Source organism: Salvia splendens, chromosome 9, assembly GCF_004379255.2.
Source record: "Salvia splendens isolate huo1 chromosome 9, SspV2, whole genome shotgun sequence".
Lineage (NCBI taxonomy): Eukaryota > Viridiplantae > Streptophyta > Magnoliopsida > Lamiales > Lamiaceae > Salvia > Salvia splendens.
Genome location: NC_056040.1, coordinates 7,482,456 through 7,506,580, shown reverse-complemented (window position 1 = coordinate 7,506,580; position 24,125 = coordinate 7,482,456). Strand labels below are relative to the sequence as shown.

At 35.6% G+C, this 24,125-nt stretch overlaps 3 protein-coding genes across 3 annotated transcripts; all 3 read left to right on the top strand.

Moving 5' to 3' along the window:
• The first annotated feature begins 95 nt into the window (after positions 1–95).
• Positions 96–3,539, top strand: LOC121747987 (MLO-like protein 6). The gene is made up of 14 exons (XM_042142182.1): positions 96–375; positions 447–504; positions 589–746; positions 821–937; positions 1,048–1,108; positions 1,200–1,288; positions 1,977–2,051; positions 2,125–2,219; positions 2,282–2,331; positions 2,434–2,474; positions 2,546–2,719; positions 2,799–2,834; positions 2,906–2,973; positions 3,043–3,539. The coding sequence occupies exons 1-14, from the start codon at positions 250–252 to the stop codon at positions 3,473–3,475; spliced, it is 1,581 nt and encodes a 526-aa protein (XP_041998116.1). The 5' UTR covers positions 96–249; the 3' UTR covers positions 3,476–3,539.
• A 1,109-nt stretch (positions 3,540–4,648) lies between these two features.
• On the top strand, positions 4,649–5,905 carry LOC121747989 (chlorophyll a-b binding protein 6, chloroplastic-like). The gene is made up of 4 exons (XM_042142184.1): positions 4,649–4,908; positions 5,022–5,124; positions 5,206–5,494; positions 5,614–5,905. The coding sequence occupies exons 1-4, from the start codon at positions 4,715–4,717 to the stop codon at positions 5,757–5,759; spliced, it is 732 nt and encodes a 243-aa protein (XP_041998118.1). The 5' UTR covers positions 4,649–4,714; the 3' UTR covers positions 5,760–5,905.
• Positions 5,906–16,929: 11,024 nt separating this feature from the next.
• On the top strand, positions 16,930–22,246 carry LOC121749080. Its single transcript, XM_042143692.1, has 2 exons — positions 16,930–17,655; positions 22,145–22,246. Exons 1-2 carry the CDS (start codon positions 16,930–16,932, stop codon positions 22,244–22,246), a joined length of 828 nt encoding a protein of 275 aa, XP_041999626.1.
• The last annotated feature ends 1,879 nt before the right edge of the window (positions 22,247–24,125 follow it).

Here is a 24,125-nt window from a genome sequence, read left to right as displayed (position 1 = left end):
TTTAAGTTTTTTTAAAAATAAAAGAAACCTTCACTGATTGAGGTCTATAAATTGAAATACAACAACGAAGATTTCTTACATTTCTCAGCAAACAAGCCACCTAAGTGACCTAACCATATATAAACTGAATTAAGTAGTGTTCCACAACCATGCATATTAATATTACAGCAAACAAAAGTCATGTGATTACTCTAAAATACCACTTTATTTATTGAATCCATAAATATACTGAACTTCTCATATCCCTAAATGGCTGATGAGTTGCCTAAGGAGAAGACGTTGGCGGCAACGCCGACGTGGGCGGTGGCCGCCTTCTTCTTCGTGATCGTTGCTATCTCCATCGTTATCGAACAAATCCTTCATCATGCCGAATTGGTACGTACCAATTTAATTAGCCATAGTCCACTATTTAGAAATATTCCAATCCTCTATTTGATTGAATGCAGTGGTTGAAGAAAAAGAGGAAGGTAGCGTTACATGAAGCTCTAGGGAAGATTAAAGCCGGTAAATTTTTATCAATAATATTTGTCTCATTGAGAAAGTATATCTTTTTTTTTTCATAAAATTTGTTTTTTGTTGGAAGAACAGAGCTTATGCTGTTAGGGTTCATATCGTTGCTGCTGACGATGACGCAGGAGACTGCTCTTTTAGATATTTGCGTTCCGAAAAGTGTTGGGGATTCTTGGCACCCTTGTAAAGAGGATGTATATAGTAAAAAGAAATATCATGATCCATGTCTTGAAAAGGTATGGAAATTGTTAATTATTTGTGTGGATATGCAAGAGAAAAGATACATGTGTGTCGTGTACAAGTTTTGCAGGGCAAGGTGCAACTTGTTTCAGCATACGGAATTCACCAGCTCCATATCTTCATCTTTGTATTGGCATTTTTTCATGTAGTCTATTGTGTTGTCACTTACATCTTGGGAAAACTAAAGGTAATTAATTAATAGTTATACATTGGTTAGGTTAGTAGTATATAAATAGTGAATGAGTAGTTGACTTGTCTATTTACACAAACTCATACAATTATTAATTGTTGAAGCAGATGAGGAAATGGAAAGCATGGGAGGATGAAACACAGACAAATGAATATAAATTTTATCACGGTCAGTATGCTGTAATTCCACATTAATAGTACTCCTTTTTTTTTATCAGCATTTAATTATTTATTCAACTATATATATGTGGTGTAAGTAGATCCAGAGAGATTCAGATTTGCGAGGGAGACTTCATTTGGACGCAGACATTTGCAATTTTGGAGCCGCTCATCTCTTCTTCTATGGATTGTACTTTTTTTTATCATTACTATTCTTCTTCTTTATTAATTATAGTTGTAGGGGCGCACTATGATCAATAAGTGAAATTCTGTCAAAAATCAAAGTAAATCTTAGCCCTTAGATCCTTAGATTGGATGGTTGTGATAAGCTACATTATTAAACTAAGATGTTACATTATTAGACAAAAATGCTACATTATTAAACTAAGATGTTACATTATTAGACAAAAATGCTACATTATTAAACTAAGATGTTACATTATTAGACAAAAATGCTACATTATTTTACTAAAATAGTACTCCCTCCGTCCCAAAGTAGATGGCACATTTGAGAAATGACACGAGATTTTAGGAGATGTTGTTTTCTGTGTTAGGTGGAGAGAGAAAATAGTATATTTATATTAATGTGAGAGAGAGCTTTTTCTAAAAGAGGAAATGTGATATCTTTTGTGGGACAAACTAAAAAGGAAAGTATGACATCTATTATGGAACGGAGGGAGTACATTATTAGCCAAGTTACATTATTAAACTAATAATCTACATTATTAGATGACACGTGACATTAATCTAACGGTTATATCACTAGAGCCAATGACTGAGATTTGCTTTGATTTTTGAGAGAATTTCACTTATTGATATGATCACGTCCTATAGTTGTAACCAACATATATTTTGTACAATGTGTGCACATGATGCAGGTGTGTTTCTTCAGGCAATTCTTCCCATCAGTAGCAAAAGTGGATTACTTAACACTTAGACATGGCTTTGTATCAGTTAGTAATTGCACCTAAATATTTTTACATGATTTTTTAAAATCTACAAACTGATTCCTTTTCTGATATACAGGAACATCTACCACCTCAAATCGGGGCAACATTCAACTTCCAAGTATATATAAACAAAGCACTGGAAGAAGATTTCAAAGTCATTGTTGGAATCAGGTAAATAATAATGATTCTTTGTCTTCCTTCTTTTTGTAGTGAGACTGATTGTTGATATGCAGCCCTGCATTGTGGTTCTGTGCTGTTTTGTTCCTCCTGACCAACACCAATGGTGAGTTTCTCATATCCCTTTTCACTCACAAGTTTCCATCAGCTGAGGATTTCATCCTTCTTGAACACTAATTGATCGAGCTATTCATGCATCCGGAAACAGGCTGGTACTCTGATTTTTGGCTGCCATTCATCCCTCTAATTGTGAGTAAATACTAAATACCTTCTATTCCAACCTAAAACACCTCACCTCTAACATGAAGAATAATTCTCAGATAGTACTTTTAGTGGGAGCAAAATTGCAAGTGATCATCACAAAAATGGGAACGAGGGTTCTTGACAGAGGAGATGTGGTGAGGGGTAGTCCTCTAGTCCACCCCAACGATGATCTTTTCTGGTTTCGTCGTCCCAGCTTCATCCTCTTCCTCATTCACTTTGCTCTCTTTGAGGTACCCCTTCTCTTCTTCATTTCTTCATCATGATAAAACAGAGTAATGCAACCTAGCCTTATCATTTCTTTATTTGCAGAATGCTTTTCAGCTTGCTTTCTTTGCTTGGAGTTGGGTATGATCATCTTTACCTCCAACATTAATTTAATTTCAACCAAAATGTTTTATAGTATTTTATTTTTTCAGCTTAAATTTGGATATCCATCTTGCTACCATGAGCATCTTGAAGATATGATCATACGAATCGTGATGGGGTGGGTATATGTTTCATTCATTTCATGAAAGAAAAAAGAATCATTTTGTTAAGTGCTTGGTTTTGGCAGTGTTGTGATACAGGTGGTCTGCAGTTATGTGACACTCCCTCTCTACGCCTTGGTTACTCAGATGGGATCAAACATGAAGCCAGTCATTTTTAGTGATGACGTGGCATTGGCGCTGCGCAGCTGGCAGGCCACAGCCAAGAAGCACGTGAATGAAGGGCGGCCGTCAGCCATCGCCACCACATTCTCCAGCAGGGCTCCCTCGCCAATGCGCACGTCGCCAGCCTATCTGCGGCATAGCCGGAAGAGGTCATCGGGCTTGGACAGCGAAGGGCGGGGTGGTGAGAGGGCATCAGCCTCCCCCAGCCGCCACTACAACATTCAAGATTTGAATAAAATAGATGGGTTGTCTGAGATAGCTAGGGATGTGGAAAACCCTTCTCCTACAGAAGTTAACTCTACTTCAACTGAATTCTCTTTTCCAACAAAGGATTGACAAACACCTTATTGTAATTACATGATCCATGTTGCAAATAAGAAAAGAGCAGAGTATTAATAAATTGCAAAAATGTAATCATCAAAAGCAAAACAAGAAGAACGAGATTCAAAAATGGAAAATGAATGCTTTTTTCCACAAAGCACCAGTTTTCCAACTTTTCCAGTATTTAAAAGGACAATTAGGTAAATAAAAATTTGAGGCGCAGACTTAAACCGAATGGCTCAATATTTTAAATCTCCAAGTGCATGCGAATAGAATAGGTAACAATCTCATATTCAAACTCTTCCTGATCCAATGCATTATGTCGAATACTAAATTGGTTCTTGTTTTCAAAGAAAAAAGATGCGCAGAGGAAGTTCTAATATCTTCTGCATCTAAGTTCGGCATTTGCTTTGCTAATGTGTGCATGATTTGTATTTAACCTCACTATACCAGATCCCCTTTTTAATGTTGATTTTATGCCTTTGAGTGCTTCAAAGAAGACGAGCATTAGAGCGGCCATGACAAACTCTTTTGGCTTCGGTGGAACAAATTCGTCACTGCTCTTTGCTGCTTGGATTGAATAAATCACATTTGCTGGATGTTTCAGCAGTTCCCAGGTTTTGGTGTTCTTGATCACATAATACTAAGACATGTTGATGGAATATATTCTATTTCAATCCCTTTTGGAGCTTATCTACATGTCCATTGTCATCATTCTGAGAGAGAGACAGAGAAAGCATATATCATCACTATTAATCTGTTATTCAGATTTCTGGGGGTAATTTCTTATTTGAAATTGGATGAGAATTTTACTGATTTAACAAATTTGTTTAAGACATAAGCGAAATGGATATTTTACTGTGGATATCAAAACTTTTGTGACCATCATAGGGACTAATTGTTCTTAATATTATGATTTAAATGTTTGGGTAGATTGAGGATAGCAGAAGTAAGTTATCAAATTTCATGATTTTTCACAAAATAAATCCATTTAAGATATTGTCTCTGATTTTTTGACACTTGATAGTGCACCTCCACCATGGAAACACCTTCACAATATCCAAATCAACATCTGATAGGTTAGTACACGTGGACCAATAGCCTGACAGATACCAGAACCATGTAGCCAATAACAATCACCATTTGGATTTGCCTATATCCTCCTCCATTCCCATATACTTATTAGTGCTTCCCTCCAACAATTTTCTTCATTGCCTAGCCAATCCCAATCCCAATCCCAATCCTCACTCAAGAATGGCAGCCAACACCGTGATGAGCTACGGCGTTGCAGCCGCAGCCGTCTGCCCCTCCGTCCTCTCCTCCTCCAAGTCGAAATTCGCAGCCTCCGTGTCGTTTGGCACCAATGCCACCACCTCGAGGTTCACCATGTCAGCTGAGTGGATGCCGGGCGAGCCCCGCCCACCCTACCTCGACGGCTCCGCTCCCGGGTAATCACTCTCAAATTCAAGTTTTCGTGTTTTGAATTATTTTTAAGTTGTTACACACACATGCATGTTATTCAATCTAATATAAGTAATACTCCATAATTGTTGGGGTGCAGAGATTTCGGATTCGACCCACTTCGGCTAGGGGAAGTCCCGGAAAACCTAGAGAGATATAAGGAGTCGGAGCTCATCCACTGCAGATGGGCTATGCTAGCCGTGGTATGTTGATATTTAGATTATCGGTGTTGTTTATTTATCTTCCCTACCAAACTGCCCCTTATAATACTAGTTTATATGCAGCCCGGAATCCTGGTCCCGGAGGCTCTGGGGTTGGGCAACTGGGTGAAGGCACAAGAATGGGCGGCGGTCCCAGGTGGACAAGCGACGTATTTGGGCAACCCGGTTCCATGGGGCACCCTTCCCACAATCTTGGCGATCGAGTTCTTGGCCATAGCCTTTGTAGAGCACCAAAGGAGCATGGAGAAGGACCCGGAGAAGAAGAAGTACCCAGGTGGGGCATTCGACCCTCTCGGCTACTCCAAGGACCCTACGAAGTTGCAAGAGCTCAAGGTCAAGGAGATCAAGAATGGTAGGAGTATATAACATCTCTCTGTTTATCTATCTATCTATCTATACATATATATATATATATAAATATGAAGATGAGTCTGAATTCTGAAGTGTGTGTGATTGATGATGTGGTTGAAGGTCGTCTAGCGCTGTTGGCGTTTGTGGGATTCTGCGTTCAGCAATCAGCATACCCGGGAACAGGGCCGTTGGAGAATCTGGCGTCGCATCTGGCTGACCCGTGGCACAACAACATTGGCGACGTTCTCATTCCCCCCATCTCCTAAATTTACTCTCAAACACACTCACAGTCACACCAATTCTGCAATTTTCTGTTTTGTGGCGTGTATGGATATTGTGTAGTGGTTGGTTGCTGATTAATTTGTGTATAAATTTGAAGAGTTCAATGAAAAGACAATGCCATCCTTCTCAACTTCAGCATCCCTAAACCAGCATGCTTTTCTATTTTCAAATTTATCAGATATGGTATCTTAATTAACTGGGTTTATTATGATTGAAGTTTTGTCAAAGTAAATAAATTGAAAGTATTTGTTATTGTTGGATACACCATCTCTACCCAAAAAATTTGCAATTTGAATGTTTAGGACAAAATCTAGTTTGTTTTTCTGGCTGTTCAGAAATTCGAATGTAAATGAAAAAAACATGAACGTCAAATTGTAGTTAATTCTCATGTTTAACAATTCTGATCAAATCAAAATAGACATAGTAAAATTAAAGTTGAAGTGGCAATGGATTCATGATCAAATCTATAGCAAACTTAAGTCAATGGACTAATGGAGTATCTCAACTTGAAATTTGTCAATTTTATCTCTATATGCATCAATTATATTCCAATCCTTTTAAATTGTCAATTGCTACTACTACTAAATAGCTATCTTTTCAACTTGACATGTCAATTTTCTCATAAAAAATTCACTAAAACGATCAGTCATAGCTTGTCCAGTGATGGTTTATTATTTTGTTCTTAGACATAAGTTCGAAAGTATAGGATGATATTAGCATTTTACTTTAGTTTTTAAATTTTAAAACAACTATCCAAAAATTGATAAGATTAAAAATTAGAAAGGTTGAGATCATATACTCGCTAAAGGTTGAAATAAATTTGATAAATTCGATGATTGAATGATGTCATTTTGAATCTAAAATTTCAAAAGAAAAAGAAGAAAATAATTATTTAATTTTATTTATTTATTTGATTACCGTTTTATCGGGTAATGAACGAGATAGATATGACTTATGAGTGTACTAAACTATTATGGAAAAGGGAAAATAAATTGGGGAGAAAAAATTATGTACAGTATTTTTAAATTTGATGGTTATTTAGCCTACAATTCAGAATGGGCTGAATATGCTTAAATAAGAAAATGATGAGCCCACCAAACAAGCTCAGAATTTATCTATTGGGCCAGTAAGGTTTATATATACTATTTGCTTACCCTCTTCCATATGATCATCTATTAATGAGCTAATCTCAAATCTTTGAATATAACTAGAGATATTTTAGGATGGTGAACTATCATTGAAAATGACGTGTGTTAATAAAAATTCAAAAATCTGTAGTAGTATATAATACTGAACCAAAATTATTATAATATTAAATTTATAAAATAATAAAAATTCAATATATATCATTATAAGTTAGTAAATTGTAGACCTAAGTACTATAACAGCTCATGATCAAAAGCTATAATAACCATATGCGGTTAATTAACATCGAATAAAATGTGCTGTTTATTTTAGTAATGCAATAAGTTGTTTATTTTTTTCTTATTATAATCCATATACATATACAGGGGTGTGATCAATTGCTAACTCACCCCTTAATTGCTAACTACAACTAATTTAACACCATAAGATTTAAAAGATCTAATTGTCTATAAATTGCCACATGTAAATTCGTTTTTTTATTTTTTTTAATATTAAAAACTCTAAATTTAGGGTTTCAGATCAAAATGTCAACACATTGAATTGAATATATCAACACTATGTTTTGAATATGTCAACACAATTTCATATTGACATTTTGCATGTATTAAGTTGACATATTTTGTTAGTTATATTGACATTATCTGCTTGATAAAAAATACAAAAATTCATTAAAAAAAATCAGATTTTGATCTCGAAACATATGCAATTGAGATCTCGTTGGAATCCTTATTAAATTACCTTTAATTTGATATATGTTGTGTGAAAAAATAATTTAAATTGAGATAGTTATAATCATTTAAAGTTTATAGATATTTTTCAAAAGTTAGTTACAACTAATTTGTTGTAAATTGACCTTAATATCCTTATTGACATTTTTTATTGATCGTATTGACCTTCCGAGATTGATGATCTATGCCCTTGATTTGAATATCTAATGACTATTATTTAATTATAGTTAGTAATTAAGTATTGAGTTAGTAATATAACACTCCCCTACTACGAATACATTGAACAAATATTGTTCTACACTTCTACACATTACCGGCAAGATAGTTCATAAATTATTACTACACCATATAGGTGTTGTCGAAATAAAAGGTCCTTCATCTTATTGCTTCAAACTTAATGTCAATTATTTTGGGAATCGAGCACTTGCTAAATTTTCGACACTCTGAATGCCCTTAAAAAAATCAAAAAAACAAACATAACATGCCCTTGGATCTTTATATGTCATCAATGAGATTGCTCTTTTCCGAGTTACTTGCTAGACTTTAAGACAATGAAAAGGAGTAGAACTTATAAGTTACACAAAGATTATATAAAACTTACCTATGCATTATTAAATTATTATTATTATACTAGTAAATACTAGCATTTTGTACCAATAATTTATTATCATAGCATATACACACCACTTTGCATATGTATACATCACACTTGTGAACCATAAGTATTTTATTTTTTCAAGATATTTATTTAACTTCTCCACTTAATTTCTTTACTCCAATTTAAATTAAATAAGGTTATAACTATACACACGCGTATCAATAGACAATAGTAATATAATATATAGTACCATTAAACATAACATTAAAGAAAGCATGATCTTACAACATAAAATTAATGAAAAAATTAGGGTTTCTTTCTCAACAAAACAAATACTATTCCACTAATTGATTACTCGATTCACTCCAGGACAAAAGAAAACCTGACTATGAGAACCACTAATTAAATACACTATCAATAATACCGAATTGAGACAAACCAACATAATCAAAGCATGCTCACTCAATTTCTCCACATATATATTCTCATGCTTCATCTTATGATTATAAATTCGAGGCGTATACCATCTAATGATTATATTTCAAATAGTTACGCATCGATATAATATACATACATATATATACACATCAAGAGAGAGAGAGAGAGCATATATATATATATAAATATGTCAGCATAGTTGCAGCAAAATGTGATGGATGATGATCATACATGTTTGTCATCTTCGTGCGTGAAAACATTTTCATGTTTCGAGGTGCATAGAAGCAATTCAAGCTTAAAGGCGTCAAACAAGCATCAAATTAAAATAAAACTCACTCTCCCATAATTCCCACAAACTCCTATACTCCTCCTATATAAATATAATCAAGTCTAGTATAATACTAGTAGAACATTAATATATATTGTGACTGTATATAAAGTATATGAAGAGGATGTTAGGTACTGCAACTACTATTTAACTGAAATAATTATTGCACTAATTTGAGTTTATTATTTTATTCATTACTATATGTATAATTCTTGAATTACCAATATGTGCCTATTAATTATAACCAATACTCCATATATTCTGATCAGATAGCTGTCTCCATATATATTTGTGTGTGGAATTCCCTCTCTTTGTCTCAAACTTGGCAGGAAGGATTCCCACTCTCTTTTCCTTTCTGCCATTTTTGGTTACCATTTTCCACTTTTGTGCCATTTTTACCTTTTATTTTTAAGTAAGAGGTCTGTTTGGTGTCCCAGAGGGGAAGTTGGTGTAATGTTGTTAAAATGAAAATTAATTGAAATCATTTGATGTGTTCATTTCTAAGAATTTTCTCATTTTCTTGGTATGATATGAGATATTGATATTAAGTTGAGATCTTATAAATTCAAATCTGAATACCCTAGTACAACCCATAAGGGAACTAAAAACTTAATATATAGTACTCCCTTCGTCCGGGATTAAATTCCCTACTTTGATTTGGTGTAGATTTTAAAATTGTTAAAGAAAGTGGATGAAATTAATTTCGTTATAGACCATGTACAAGTTAAAATTAATTTATCTTCTTAACTCCATTCCTTTGTTATTTGCACATTAATTGGAATGGAACTATGAATAGGGACTAGAGTTTGACGTATAAATATGTAGGAGTATAATACTTGAAAATTTATGCCCTCGAATCATAATCCCCAAAATTTTATTTTTATTTGACCTAATTCTAAAACAAGAAGTTCTTTCATTCCAGATCATGAAATGCACTGGATTCTTTTGGAATTACATGTATCATGTTTTAGATGAAGACAGTGAGGATTGTGTCCCATCAAACTAACTGACCTAATATGTAAGATTTCTCCAAATAAAACTAGAATTAAATATGAGAGAGATTTGAACGAGTACCTAATGCTAGCTAGAGCTAGTATAAATAAACGATGTTAACTCATATTTCCAACGCTAATTAAGCTCATAAAATAAATTAATTAAATGTTTTTTTACAATATCTATTAAATATAAATTAATTAAAGGTAGATATGCATGATGTGTATAATTAGGGAATGCAGAAAAGTAAGATGGTTTCCATGTGAGCAAATAGTTGTTTTTAGGTGAAAATATAGTGCATCGTAATGGGGTGCATCAGAGTAGGACAGAAGTGTTGTTTCCTCACTTTATTGTGAATATAATAACATAATTTAAATGAATTGCCTGTCTTTTCTTTGTAATAGTTTCTCATATGTCATGTAGCATTCATCAATATATCCCCCGGAGAATTTTAACTTTTCTGCTAGCCTTATGTGCAAAACTAGTAAGTACATTATTACAGTGCTGTTTTACTCTATCTGGACATTATCATTTCCCACAACCCTGTGTTTTTCAAATTGTTTTCTTTTATTTTCATCTGTGATTTAAATTTAATCGAGTTTGATTGTTTTATAATGATAGTATCAAATACTCCCCTCGTTCCACAGTAATAGAGGTATTTCATTTTGCGCACTCATTTTGAAAAAATAATTATAAATAGTTAAAGTGGAGAAAAAGTAAAGTAAGAGAGAGAATATTGTAGATAAGACTCTTCTCTACATTATTCTCTCTCTTACTTTACTCTATCTCCACTTTAACTATTTAATATCATTTTTTTCAAAACTAGTGCAGAAAATGAAATGCTTCTATTATTGTGGAACGGAGGAAGTGTGAGGTTTATAGATCAAATGAACTCTATATTTTAGTAGACTAATTTTTTGAGATGGCTTCTTTTGTTTGGTCATATACTTTTGAATTTATGTAAATTAAGAGTCCAACAAGGTAGACAAAATTAGTTGATCAAACAAACAAGTCGAGTTTGTGGATATTTCGTTATTCTATGGAGCTTCTTTCAAGCCTAGCTAAAGCAATCGGTCTAAGGTACTGGGCATGCCGAAAGTCTCCGTTTTTTAATTTATCCGTCTATAAAAATCAGTTTTATTGGTACACGAGTTTTAAAATTGGTAAAATAAAGAAAAGAATGATAAAAAGTGGATAAAATAAAAAGAGTTAAAGATATGAGTTAGTAAAAAAAAATTAACGAAAATGAGACTAATTTTAGTGGACATACCAATATAAAAACATGAAACATTTTTTTATGTCAGAGGAAATATTTCTAATAGAATTTTTTTCAGGCCTACATATTTCTAGTAATAGTTACTTTAAATTCCATTTTTTTTTCTGGCATCGTCGATTTTGATAGCTTTCCCCTTGTAATACACTATAGTTTAACTTCCCAGCCTTGAATAGTTTAATTTGTCCACTATTAAGAATCACATCAAACTAAAAGTATTAGATAATCGTAATAAAAGTATATTTTGGACCCACAAAACTTATAGAAATATAAATAGCGCCCTTAATTGTATTAAAAATGTCCCTAACGATTTTTTTAGTGGTCATATATTGGTACCAATTATGAATTAACTAATCAGTTTTATTTTCACATTAAATTTTAAACAACTTTAGAAGGTAGACCTAGCCAATGGCCACCAAAACCTTAGTACATGTAAATGAATTCATTTTTATTGAGTCGGAAATTAAATCATTTTTACATTTAAAGTTTCTCAATATATGTAGTACTACTAACATTTCATAACTTAGCAAATGACAAAATTTTCCATCATGCTGTCAAATCATCTTAACCATGTCTTCAACCCATAACTTTTAGGCCATCCACAACGCTGTTCCTATACCGTTCCTAAACCGTTCCTTAAACCACTATTTGAGGGCCCCACTGTACTTTTTTACTCCATTCCTTAACTAAGGAACGGAACCTGCAACCCTCGTTCCTTAACCGTTCCTTAACCGTTCCTTAAATTACTATTCATTCAATTTCATTTTTTTTTAATTTCAACTCAATTCAATTAAAAAAACAAACACATTTTATTAAAAAACACACAACATTAAAACAAAGTTACAACTTAAACTTAAAAAAATAAAAAGCACACAATTAAAATCATAAAAAAATAAAAGTACACAATTTTAATAATTTCATCCGCCAAAGTTTGCCCAAATGTGCTCAATTAGATCATGTTGGAGTTGGGTGTGGGCGCTAGAGTCGCGTGTCCTTGCACGAATAGATAACCGTTCTTGTATAGACGGATGCGCTCCACTTCGAGGCGGACTACTTGCGGTTGAGCTTCCGGGGGATTCGGGGTCGAACCAATTTCCCGCCTCGGGTCCTTCGTCTTGGACAATCATGTTGTGCAAGATTATGCACGTATACATGATGTCGACCATGTTCTCCATGAACCACGTACGAGCCGGGGCTTTGATGATGTTGAAGCGCGCTTGGAGAACCCCGAACGCCCTCTCCACATCCTTGCGAGCAGCCTCCTGCTTCTGCGCAAAAAGAGCCTGCTTTGGGTTCGCAGACCCACTGCACGTCTTCACGAAGGTAGGCCACTTCGGGTAGATGCCATCGGCGAGATAGTACCCCATTTTATAAAGCCGATTGTTGGCGACGAAGTTGATGGCCGGCGCTTTACCATCCAAAACTTCGGTCAAGAGGTCGGACTGGTTGAGCACGTTTACGTCGTTGTTCGACCCGGGGACCCCGAAGTACGCGTGCCAGATCCAAAGGCGGTAGTCGGCAACAGCCTCGAGTATAACGGTTGGGTGGGTACCTTTGTGGCCGCTCGTGTAGGACCCCTTCCACGCCACCGGGCAATTCTTCCATTGCCAGTGCATGCAATCGACGCTGCCGAGCATCCCTGGGAATCCGTGCACTGTTTCGTGAAGGTCGAGAAGGAACTGACAATCGGCCGTGCTTGGCCTCCGGAGAAATTCGTCGGTGAAGGCTGCCCGGATGCCTTTGCAGAATTTGAGCAAGCACATTCGCCCAGTGCTATCTCCGATGTGGAGGTATTCGTCGAACATGTCGGCCGTTTGTCCAGTCGCAAGCTGGCGGATTGCTGCAGTACATTTCTGCAGCGTCGTGTGGCTGGGACGTCCGACCGCGTCGAACCCTTCCTGGAAGAACTCTTCCCGGGCTGCCAAAGTATTCGCGATGTGGAGAAATAACGGTTTCCCCATGCGGAAACGGCGACGGAAGTACGTATCTCCCCAAACCGGGTTATCGCAGAAGTAGTCGCGTACTAACCTTGCGGCGGCTTCCTCCCGGTTACGATGGATGTACGTACGGGAGCGACGTTGGGGCGGAGCGGCTTCTTCCGCCTCCCGTCGTCGATCTTCTTCAAGTGATTGTTCCAATATTTGACGCATTTGTTCATAAGGATCCATTAGTTTGATTAAATTTGGGAGAAGGAAAATAGAGTTGATTTGAGATGAAAATTGGGGTGGAAATAGAGAGAAATAGATGTGTGTTTGTGATTGAAATGAGTATGAAATAGGAGTATTTATAGAGTAAATAAATAAATTAAAAAAAAAAAACGGCTATAAAATTAACGGTCTCATTACCGTTAATAAAAAAAAAAATTTTTTTTTTTATTAAATTCGAATTTTTTTTAAAAAAAAATGAATTATTGCGTCATCGGGACGAAGCCCACTCGCGGGGCAGCGAGTGGGCTTCACGCGTCGAATGGGAGTCCGCCACGTCGCCTCGGCGCGTGGCGGAACGTTTCGTTCCGCGTTCCGGAGGAACGAAACGCGGCACGGCATGGGAACGGTGGCGGCACGGAATGGCGACGGAACGCACGCTGCAACGCGTGCCGCCGCGAAACCGTTCCTCCGGAACGGCATAGGAACGGCGACGGCACCGCGTTGCGGATGCTCTTAAGTTGTTGTGCTACTTTATTCACAACACATTCCCGAAAAAATGGTAAATATTCCTTCATTAGTTTTGTTACTATTTCAGTCCAACAAAAAAAAATCTTAATAGTGTAAAATAGAGTTTTAGTAGTATAAAATTTTTAAAATAAAAGAAAAATAGACAAAAAATCTTAATAGTGAAAAATAGAGTTTTAGTATAAAATTATTAAAATTAAAGAAAAATAGAAAAATAATTGTTAGTGGAAATATGACTCACTCCAGTAGAAAGAAAAACTTACAAAAAAATAAATAGAGACTAATTTAACAGACGATCCAAAATAGAACATATATAATATATACTACATAACTTAATCAAAAAATATATACATATCCTTATAAAAGAGAGAATCAGTATATATAATTGAATAAATTTCGCATACTATATTCATTATAAAAGTTTGTTATAAAACTGAAATTCTCAAAACGGTAAACTATTTTCACAATTAAAATTAATTAATGAACAGTAAGCTAGCAAAATTATTAAATAGGAAATATTTTTGCATTTAAGAATCCCAATGTTGATGTGTCTATGACTTTCATGTTGGGACTGAGATGCCCTTGTCCCCCTCTCTTGTCACACCTACTTCTATAATGGAATGTCTTTTTCTTTTTTTTCTTTTGTTTTATATAAATTTTAATTTTCACATTCCCCAATTGTTTAATGATCCCAATATCATTTCATTTTGATATTTCAAATTTAATCTAAATATGTTCGGTAAAGTATGCAAAAAAGACCTTATATCTATTGATATTAATTTCGATCTCATTATAATTTGCTTTGAATATTTAGTGGACAAAATTTGAGGATGCAAAATCTATTTGGAAGGGCTAAAACCCTAGTTTCAGTCTTATGTAAATTCCATATGAGAACACTACAAATTCCAGAGAACATAAGGGTACCCGCAACGCTGTGCCATTGCGGTTCCTATGCCGTTCCGGCGGAACGGTTCCGCGGCGGCACGCGTTGCAGGCCTCGTTCCGTCGCCATTCCGTTCCCATGTCGTTCCCATACCGTGCCGCGTTCCGTTCCGGAGGAACGCGGAACGAAACGTTCCGCCACGCGCCGAGGCGACGTGGCGGCCTCCCATTCGACGCGTGAAGCCCACTCGCTGCCCCGCGAGTGGGCTTCGTCCCGGTGACGCAATAATTCAATTTTTTTAAAAAAAATTCGAATTTAATAAAAAAAAAAAATTGCAACGGTAATGTGACCGTTTTTTTATATCCGTTTTGTATTTTTTTATTTTTTATTTATTTATTTACTCTATAAATACTCCTATTTCATACTCATTTCAATCACAAACACACATCTATTCCTCTCTATTTCCACCCCAATTTTTATCTCAAATCAACTCTGCTTTCCTTCTCCCAAATTTAATCAAACTAATGGATCCTTTTGAACAAATGCGTCAAATATTGCAACAGAAGCAGGAGGCTGCTCGCAAGGATGTGGAGAGGGCGTTCGGGTTCTCCAAGCGCGCTTCAACATCATCAAAGCCCCGTCTCGTACGTGGTTCATGGAAAACATGGTCGGCATCATGTATACGTGCATAATCTTGCACAACATGATTGTCCAAGACGAAGGACCCGAGGCGGGAAATTGGTTCGACGACGAATCCCCCGGAAGCTCAACCGCAAGTAGTCCGCCTCGAAGTGGAGCGCATCCGTCTATACAAGAACGGTTATCTATTCGTGCAAGGACACGCGACTCTAGTGCCCACACCCAACTCCAACAGGATCTAATTGAGCACATTTGGGCAAATTTTGGCGGATGAAATTATTAAAATTGTGTACTTTTATTTTTTTAGGATTTTAATTGTGTGCTTTTTATTTTTTTAGGATTTTAATTGTGTGCTTTTTATTTTTCTAAAAGTTTAATTTTTTTTTTTAATGTTGTGTGTTTTTTAATAAAGTGTGTTTATTTAAATTGAATTGGGTTGGAAATTAAAAAAAATGAAATTGAATGAATAGTAATTTAAGGAACGGTTAAGGAACGGAGGGTTGCAGGTTCCGTTCCTTAGTTAAGGAATGGAGTAAAAAAGTACAGTGGGACCCTCAAATAGTGGTTTAAGGAACGGTATAGGAACGGTATAGGAACGGTATAGGATGGCCTAATAATTAGACAAGAATATGATCATAAAACCTTGTTTTACGTGATCATATATATGTCGCTATCCAAGTTCATGCTTTAACTCAGTTTTGCCTGTTTATTGTAGCCTTTATAGACTATGAGTCTAGCTACTATCTTTACACCATCGTATTACAACATCATCGTATTACACTTGATATTTATGATTACCTTGGGATATTTACATTAGTACCTGTAAAAAAGAAATAAAAAACATAACATTGAATGTTTTAATTTTTTTTGTTTTAATTACTCAATAATTTTGTTAATCCACCAATATTGTTTTCCGTAAAATTCGTTTATATTAACTTTTTTAGTCATCGACGGAAAAATAGAATGAAGAAAGATTTGAAAGTCCTTACATGAATATAATGTGGTCGAATTCAGTCTCATTCTCTAGCTTAATTATAGCATGAGTATCAATATTTCAGTAAATGTATATGAACAAGAATCTATATTATTTTTAGCTATATTGAGAAAATTTTGGTTGTGTTGTGTTGTGAATAAGAGTGTCCACAATGGGGGAGCAGCGGCCCGCGGCTCGGTGCGCGGCCCCCCATTGTAGAGAGCCGAGAGGCGGGGCGCAGGGCCGAGAGCCGAGGGCGAGCCGCGGCCGCGACCTTCACGCGGCTGAGCCGTGTGAGCCGCGGCCCTCCACTGCAGCGGGCCGCCATTCGCGGCTGGGCCGCGGAATTTAATTAATTTTTTTAATTTTGAAAATTATTTATAAAATACTACACTTCCATTCCATTTTTCCAGCTCCATTTTACTTCCATTTTCCTCCAATCTTTCCAATATTTCCTTCTAATTTCGATTCAACCTTGCAACTATGGATTCAGACGATGAACAATTCCAACAAACGGTAGATCTGGAGTTCCAAAACCTTGTTGCAGCGGTGCAACATGAAGCCGACGAGGCGGAAGATGCGGCGGCGGCGGCGGTGGCAGTCCCTCGGCCATTCTATCATCGGCGGTATTTCGACCGCGATCATGCCGGGGCTGACCGCCGGTTGATGGAAGACTACTTCAACGAGAACGCCCGTTATCCGCCAGAGGTTTTCCGTAGGCGATTCAGAATGTCGCAAAATCTCTTCATCCATATAGCGCCGTGTTTGGCGCAGCGGTTCAAGTGCTTCAACTTGCGATATGATGCCACCGGTCGACTCGGCTTGTCGACATACCAGAAATGTACGATGGCAATTAGGCAGCTTGCCTGTGCCGAGCCCGCTGACATGTTCGACGAATACCTACAGATGGGCGAAACGACTGCCCTACAGACGTTGAGGCAGTTTTGCAGGGGCATTAAGGATATCTTCAAAGGGGAGTATCTACGGAAGCCATCGGCCGATGATTGCCAGAGATTGATTGATATGCACGGGACTGCACATCATTTTCCAGGGATGTTGGGGAGCATCGATTGCATGCACTGGGAGTGGAGGAACTGTCCGGTGGCTTGGAAGAGACAGTTCACTTCTGGTTTCAAAGGCAGACATCCCACGATGATTCTGGAAGCCATTGCTGATTACCGCTTGCGAATCTGGCATGCGTATTTTGGGGTCGCTGGATCGAACAACGACATCAACGTTCTACGATCGTCACACCTGTTCAATGATGAGAGCCGGGGTGAGGGTCCGCAAGTTAGATTCATGGCCAACGGCACTCAGTACAACATGGGGTACTATTTGGCCGATGGGATATACCCTCGCTGGCCCGTGTTTGTGAAGACGATCCGACAACCCGTTGGGCCGAAGCAAACCTACTTCGCGAAAAAACAAGAGGGTGCTAGGAAGGATGTTGAGCGAGCTTTTGGTGTACTCCAAGCGCGATGGGCCATTATACGGTGCCCGGCTCAACAATGGCACGAAAATGATGTCGCAGACATCATGACTGCATGTATCATATTGCACAATATGATAATAGATGACGAAGGAGTTGCTGCAGAGCGATGGACACCGGAAGATGGTGCTAGTTCGAGCTCGGGTATTGCAATGGAGCCCTGCAGATGGGTGTACCACGTAGTAATGAATACTTGATCCAGCGGTACACCGATATGCGGAGCCAAATATCGCATACATCACTGCAGGCTGATATGGTTGAAGAGGTCTGGAACCGTAGAAGGGGCGCCGCAGAGTGATATGGGTTTTCGGGTTGTTGTTTTTAAATTAGAAAACTTTCGTTGTATAATTTTTCTATTTTAATATAATACAACGGAGTTCTTGTTACATTTTGGTTTTAGGTTGTGAATTTTTTTATTTACAATCCAAATTATTTTATTTTAATTAAATTTATAAATATCATAAATTTAAAGTCTAATAAAATTTAATATAGTTAAATTAAAAATAACATTAAAAAAGAAAACAAATTAAATTTTTTTTATAGAGGGCCACATTTGGTGGCCCTTGTTAATTTTGTTAATTTTGTTACTTTACCATTGCGGAGGGCCACATGAGAGCCACGAATGGTGGCCGGGCCACATTTGGTGGCCTTCAAGGGCCACCATTGTGGACACCCTAAGAGCATCCACAACCGTGCTCTTGCCAGCGGCACGGTTGTGGGCCCGGGCGGTACTATTCATGCCTGCTCTCTGGCAAGAGCACAACACCCACAACTGTGCTCTTCCGCAAGGACGAGCACAATTAATTTAAAATTCAATTAAACAATAACATTTCCATAATATTAAAATTCATTTAAAAACCACAATAAATATTACAAATGACAAATAAAATTAAACATTACATAATTAAAATCCTAAAAATGAAAAATTACATAATTAAAATCCTAAAAATTAAAAATTACATAATTAAAATCCTAAAAATTAAAAAAACCACTACTCGTTGCCGAATTTCGCCCACATGTGGTTGATTAGGTCTTCTTGTAGTTGATTGTGGATTCGAGTATCGCGCATTGTGTGTCTTGTCTCGATCCTCTGGCCAACCGTCGTATGCTCGCCTCGGCGTGGGGGAGACCTCGTTGTTGAGCTTCCGGCTTCGTCCTCGTCGTAGAAGCTAGCCGCCCTCGGCCCTTCGTCGGCTATAATCATGTTGTGTAATATAATACACGTGAACATGATGTCGGCGATATTATTCACGTACCACGTTCAAGTCGTTGTTGGATCCGGCAACACCGAAATATGCATGCCAAATCCATAGGCGATAGTCGGCAACGAGCCTTTCGTGGGCTCCCTCCCGGTCACGATGGATGTAGCGGCGATTTGATCTAGTGCGTTGAGGAGGATGAGCGGGGGTATTCGCCGCGACATATGCTTCGTAAGCGACACGATGTTGTTCGTAGTATTCTTGTTCTTCGCGCTCCGCTTCCGCCATGAGATAAGTGAAATCCATTTGATGTTTTGAGTGAAGGTTGAATGTGTTGATAGTTTGTATAAGAATTATGAATGAGAGATGAATGAGAGATGAATTGATGTGATAAATGAGTGATGAATGTGTGTATTTATAGATGATTTTGGGAAAAAAAATTAAAAAAAATAAAAAAAATTCAGAAAAAACGGGAAAAAACGGCCATATTTTTGGGATTTGGAAAATATTTTTTTTTATTTTTTAGCATTATTTATAATTAAATACCGATTTTTTTTTAAAAAAAAGTTTGAATGCAACGGGTTGCCCAATCCCGTGCCGCCACGTGTGCGTCCGCTGGCACGGACGTGCTCGATACATCGAGCAGCGCCGTGCCAGCGGCGGCAGATGGCGTCCGTGCCAGCGGCGCGGACGGCGGTGGCGACGGACGCCACCGCTGAGCAGCACGACAATGATGGTATTGCCTACATCATTGGTTGGGATTCCAATTCCGAAGATTGGACAAGAAAATTTTGGATTGCCTTAATTTTTATAGGTGTGATTAGAAAATCGAAAGAAAGTAGCATTCCAACAGTATAAGCCACCCAAAGAAACCGCTACTTTGGCAGATCTTGCTTGTCCATGTGGTTTTTCTTTTTTCTCGTAGTTGTTGGTAGAGTCTGGTTTTCTTTGAGCTTTCATATGTTTTCAATATACTCTAGTCTATTTATGTCTTTGTTGTTGGGATTTTGGTGTTTGTCCTAGTTAGCTTATAAAATAAACTATATTTACTAGTTATAATTGATCTCGAAATTACTAGACAGCTCCACTTTCAAGTCTTGTACTTAAAGCATCACTATATGTGGTCGACTGACATGATTTTAATTCATTCAAATTAAAAGTAATTAATTAAATTAAATTTTGTCAAATAAAGAAATATTTTTTGTTGTGCCCACAAAAGGAAACCATCTGCGCTTTCGTTTGTTCTTCTTTCTCCTTTTAGTCAATTACACAACGAGCAATAAGTTGTAAAAGTCGTGATTTGACACATAATTCTCTTGACTCTTTTCAAATTTGAAAGTGCACAAAAACAAATCTTCTTTTCAAATCTTCTAATACTTATAATACCATAATCTAAAATTAAGACTAAATTTACACCATTGAATTTTGAAATGAGTGGATGAAATTAAAGCTCGCAAATTTCAATAAATAGTAGACAAAATATCAACAAATGGGTAATATGTTATCATATGATAATTTTCGTGGGTTTTATTTATATCAACATAGTGTATTACAAATATCAACAATATGACATGAGAATATCAACACAGTTTTATTGATATTTTACCTATTTATATTAAAATTTTGCATACACTATATTGAGATTTTTTTTGCATTTGTTGATAAAATCTGTTTATCAATATGTGCGAAAATTAAAATCTAATATATCAAATTTCATCATCCGAACATCGTCGGAACATATGCAATTGAGATCTCGTTGGAATCCTTATAAAATTATCTTTAATTTGATATATTTTTTACGAAAAAATAATTTAAATCCAGAGAGTTACGTAAATTTAAAGTTTTGAGATGATTTTGATGAGAGTTACGTAAACCTATACATAAATCTAACAAAATGTTAATTTGCAAACGCTCCGTTTTATTTATTGAAGGGAAATGCTACGTGGCCACATTATGGACAACCATAAACTGGTTTAATAGCAAAAAAACCAGTTTACTTAGAATATCCGGTTTAGTTAGGAATTGATTTTACTTCTATATCCTTTATTGTGGTCAAATTTAATACTATCAAAACATAGATATATAAAGTAATGAATTATTTTCATTCAATTATTTGATTGGTAAAAGAAGTTTTATTGACATTAGTATTTGATTAAATAATTATTTTATTTGATTAAGATATACTATCACAAGATAAATAGAACAGTTAATGAATTATTAAAAGAAATTCTAATATCATTAATATTGATTAAGTTGATTTTTTTAATATGATTGAATCTCTATGAATATAGATATATATAATAGTAGTAATAAAATGAAATATGCCAATGAAAAAGAAGTATACGCCACCTCTTGTATTAAATGATGATTATATTTTAGGAAATGAAGTACACTAATAGCTACTGTAATGTAATTTGTTTTGTAAAATTTTAATGTCAATAAATATTATCGTCTTGAATGTAAAAGATTTTGTATTGATTTTTAACTTTGAAACTCTATAATGTGTAATTAATGCATAACGTTAATTTAAATTTTCAAAACTTAAAGGGGAGATTCTAATATAACCGAAAGTATAGTGGAGGGTCAATGATTCATTTTAAGTTATCCACTAACTACAATTTATATTTTAATATATAACTAATACTATAATTTACTGTTATAACCTTGTGTGGCTGGCTATAATATGGCCATTTAGCACTACTCTTTATTGAATTAGAAGGATTAATTAGTTGATTACACAATTGAGTCACTTAAGTTATAACTAATTGTGGATACGTCAGTTAGTATTTATTCCACAATCATGCTGATTAATTATAGTACTTCAAATTATTGTATGAAAAGACACAATATGGGACTGTGAATCTGTGTAGTTGTTGGAAAATAAATTCAATTTCTCATTGGTCTATCAGTTATCATTTTTCCTCGACTAATTAAATTGATTGTCTCGTGTATAAATAAATGGTTCTGAATTTATTCATGTCTTTCCTCTATCGAACTGTTATTGTGCCAGGTTTCTCAATTTGGTCGCATTCAAATTGTAGCAGAGCTAACAATTTTGGAGCTAGGGTTCAATAATTCATATGTATGGTCGTCGTTCTATAATTCTTTCTGAATTAAATAATATGTCAATTTTTTGTATAATGAACAATTTTTACACGTACAATCGCCATTTTTTATTAATTTAATCAGCACAATTTGATATTTAATACTGGGTGGGGGGATGAGGGCTTGACCACGTTGAAGCTGATGTAATTTTTGTTTCCTTACTTTGATCAATAAATTAATGTTTACATTTTGGATTAGAAATGACACTTTTAATTTCTAAATTAATTAAATTAACTAGCACGCACACACGCATGATGTTTGGACGTGATATTTAAAATTTCAAAATATTTATACGTTTTAATGATAATTACAATTATCAAATAAAAAGAATAATTCGCTGAATTAATCCGGTGGCAAGTGGCATAGGCTCTATTTATATGTATAGGGATTGCCATACTGCAAATTTTGTTATTGGGAGAATGTGAGAGTATTTGCATTTATCACATAAAATAATTGCATTTGTAGAGATAATTAACTACATTTATAAAAATAAAATTTCTATCCCCCTTTCAATTTTCATGATTCGAATCTAAAATTGCATTCATCTAAGGAAGATATATATCCTTTTTATTCACAATTTAATGGCTAAAAATGGTTATATATCATGAAAAGAAGGGATGCATAGTCTGATAGTCATTTGAACCTCTCATGTATACATTAATGGTGTGAGTACCTTAGAATCAAATTTAATTAAATATTTAAAATACTAGATATAAATAATACTCTAATGTGAATTAAACGAGAGCTAATGCTTATAAATAGCGTTTAAATAAGACATGGTGCATAATATTTCTTGTACTATAAATTAATCTCAAATTAGTTAACCTTTCTTTTCTCCTTGTGGATTTCGAGAAACAAATTTAAACCACACACTTTGTTATTATTAAAATATTGAAAAGATATAGGATGAAATTAAACAAATAATGGGCATGGTTCATTTGATATAAATTTGTACACACAGTGAGAGGGCTAGCTATCTGCAGTTGATGTCAACCCTAGGATTGGATTTGGTGAAATTTTTAATATTGACAGCAAAAAGATTCTCATAAGATATTGACCATTCAAAGGAACATCAAATAAGGTTAGACGTGTTATGGTTGCCAATTTGCCATGCACATATATGAGGCAATATGAAGCTGACTTCTATATACTCACTATCCCATCATTCTAATTCAGTTTCCTCAGTAAAAAAAAATTAACATTCAAATATTAACCACTCTAAAAATAGATGCACAAAACACCCACACACCCACTTGTTATATAATAAATCATACTAGCACCAATGGGTCGTAGCGCAGTTGGCAGCAAGGAGTTGTGGTGACCTTGAGGTCACGAGTTCAAACCTCGCCACCTGTTGAGAAACTTTCGGTCTTAATCCGCAAACTCGGTCGAGTAGGATTAGTTGGATTTCGTCAAAGCCGGATTCGATACACATGTGATCAAACCAAAAAAAATCATACTAATAATTTAATTTTGGTCCAATCACAATTTATTAGATGTGAGAAAAAGAGGTGAAAATTACTAACATGAATTAAGCTTGCATGATGACAATGCATCCCATCATTGCACACGTGGAACTTGGTAGTGAATATAGATAACATTCCATTTCTAGGTCCCTAAACAAATACCAACCAAAAAAACAATAAAAATTGGTAGTCTAATTTTTCTTCTAGATTTTTCGGTTTCTCCATAGTGCTCAATCTTATTTTTTGTTTTTTGGCCACTTGAAACATTATGTCAAATTATTATTGTTTACACCTTGTGGCTACTCTATAAAATAACTCAACACTTACATAAATATAATATGACCTTTCAATTGTTACATGTTTGCTCAAAATTATAGTCTTTTTTCAGGAAAAAATTGGTAACCTATAAAACTAATGATT

Bases quoted from the DNA above. Each gene is read 5' to 3' on its own strand.
- LOC121747987 (XM_042142182.1), top strand. From the start codon at position 250: ATGGCTGATGAGTTGCCTAAGGAGAAGACGTTGGCGGCAACGCCGACG. The intron at 376-446 runs GTACGTACCAAT...GATTGAATGCAG, and splicing joins TCCTTCATCATGCCGAATTG to TGGTTGAAGAAAAAGAGGAA. The intron at 747-820 runs GTATGGAAATTG...CAAGTTTTGCAG, and splicing joins ATGATCCATGTCTTGAAAAG to GGCAAGGTGCAACTTGTTTC.
- LOC121747989 (XM_042142184.1), top strand. From the start codon at position 4,715: ATGGCAGCCAACACCGTGATGAGCTACGGCGTTGCAGCCGCAGCCGTC. The intron at 4,909-5,021 runs GTAATCACTCTC...GTTGGGGTGCAG, and splicing joins CTCGACGGCTCCGCTCCCGG to AGATTTCGGATTCGACCCAC. The intron at 5,495-5,613 runs GTAGGAGTATAT...ATGTGGTTGAAG, and splicing joins GGTCAAGGAGATCAAGAATG to GTCGTCTAGCGCTGTTGGCG.
- LOC121749080 (XM_042143692.1), top strand. From the start codon at position 16,930: ATGGATTCAGACGATGAACAATTCCAACAAACGGTAGATCTGGAGTTC. The intron at 17,656-22,144 runs GTCGCTGGATCG...TTATTGTGCCAG, and splicing joins TCTGGCATGCGTATTTTGGG to GTTTCTCAATTTGGTCGCAT.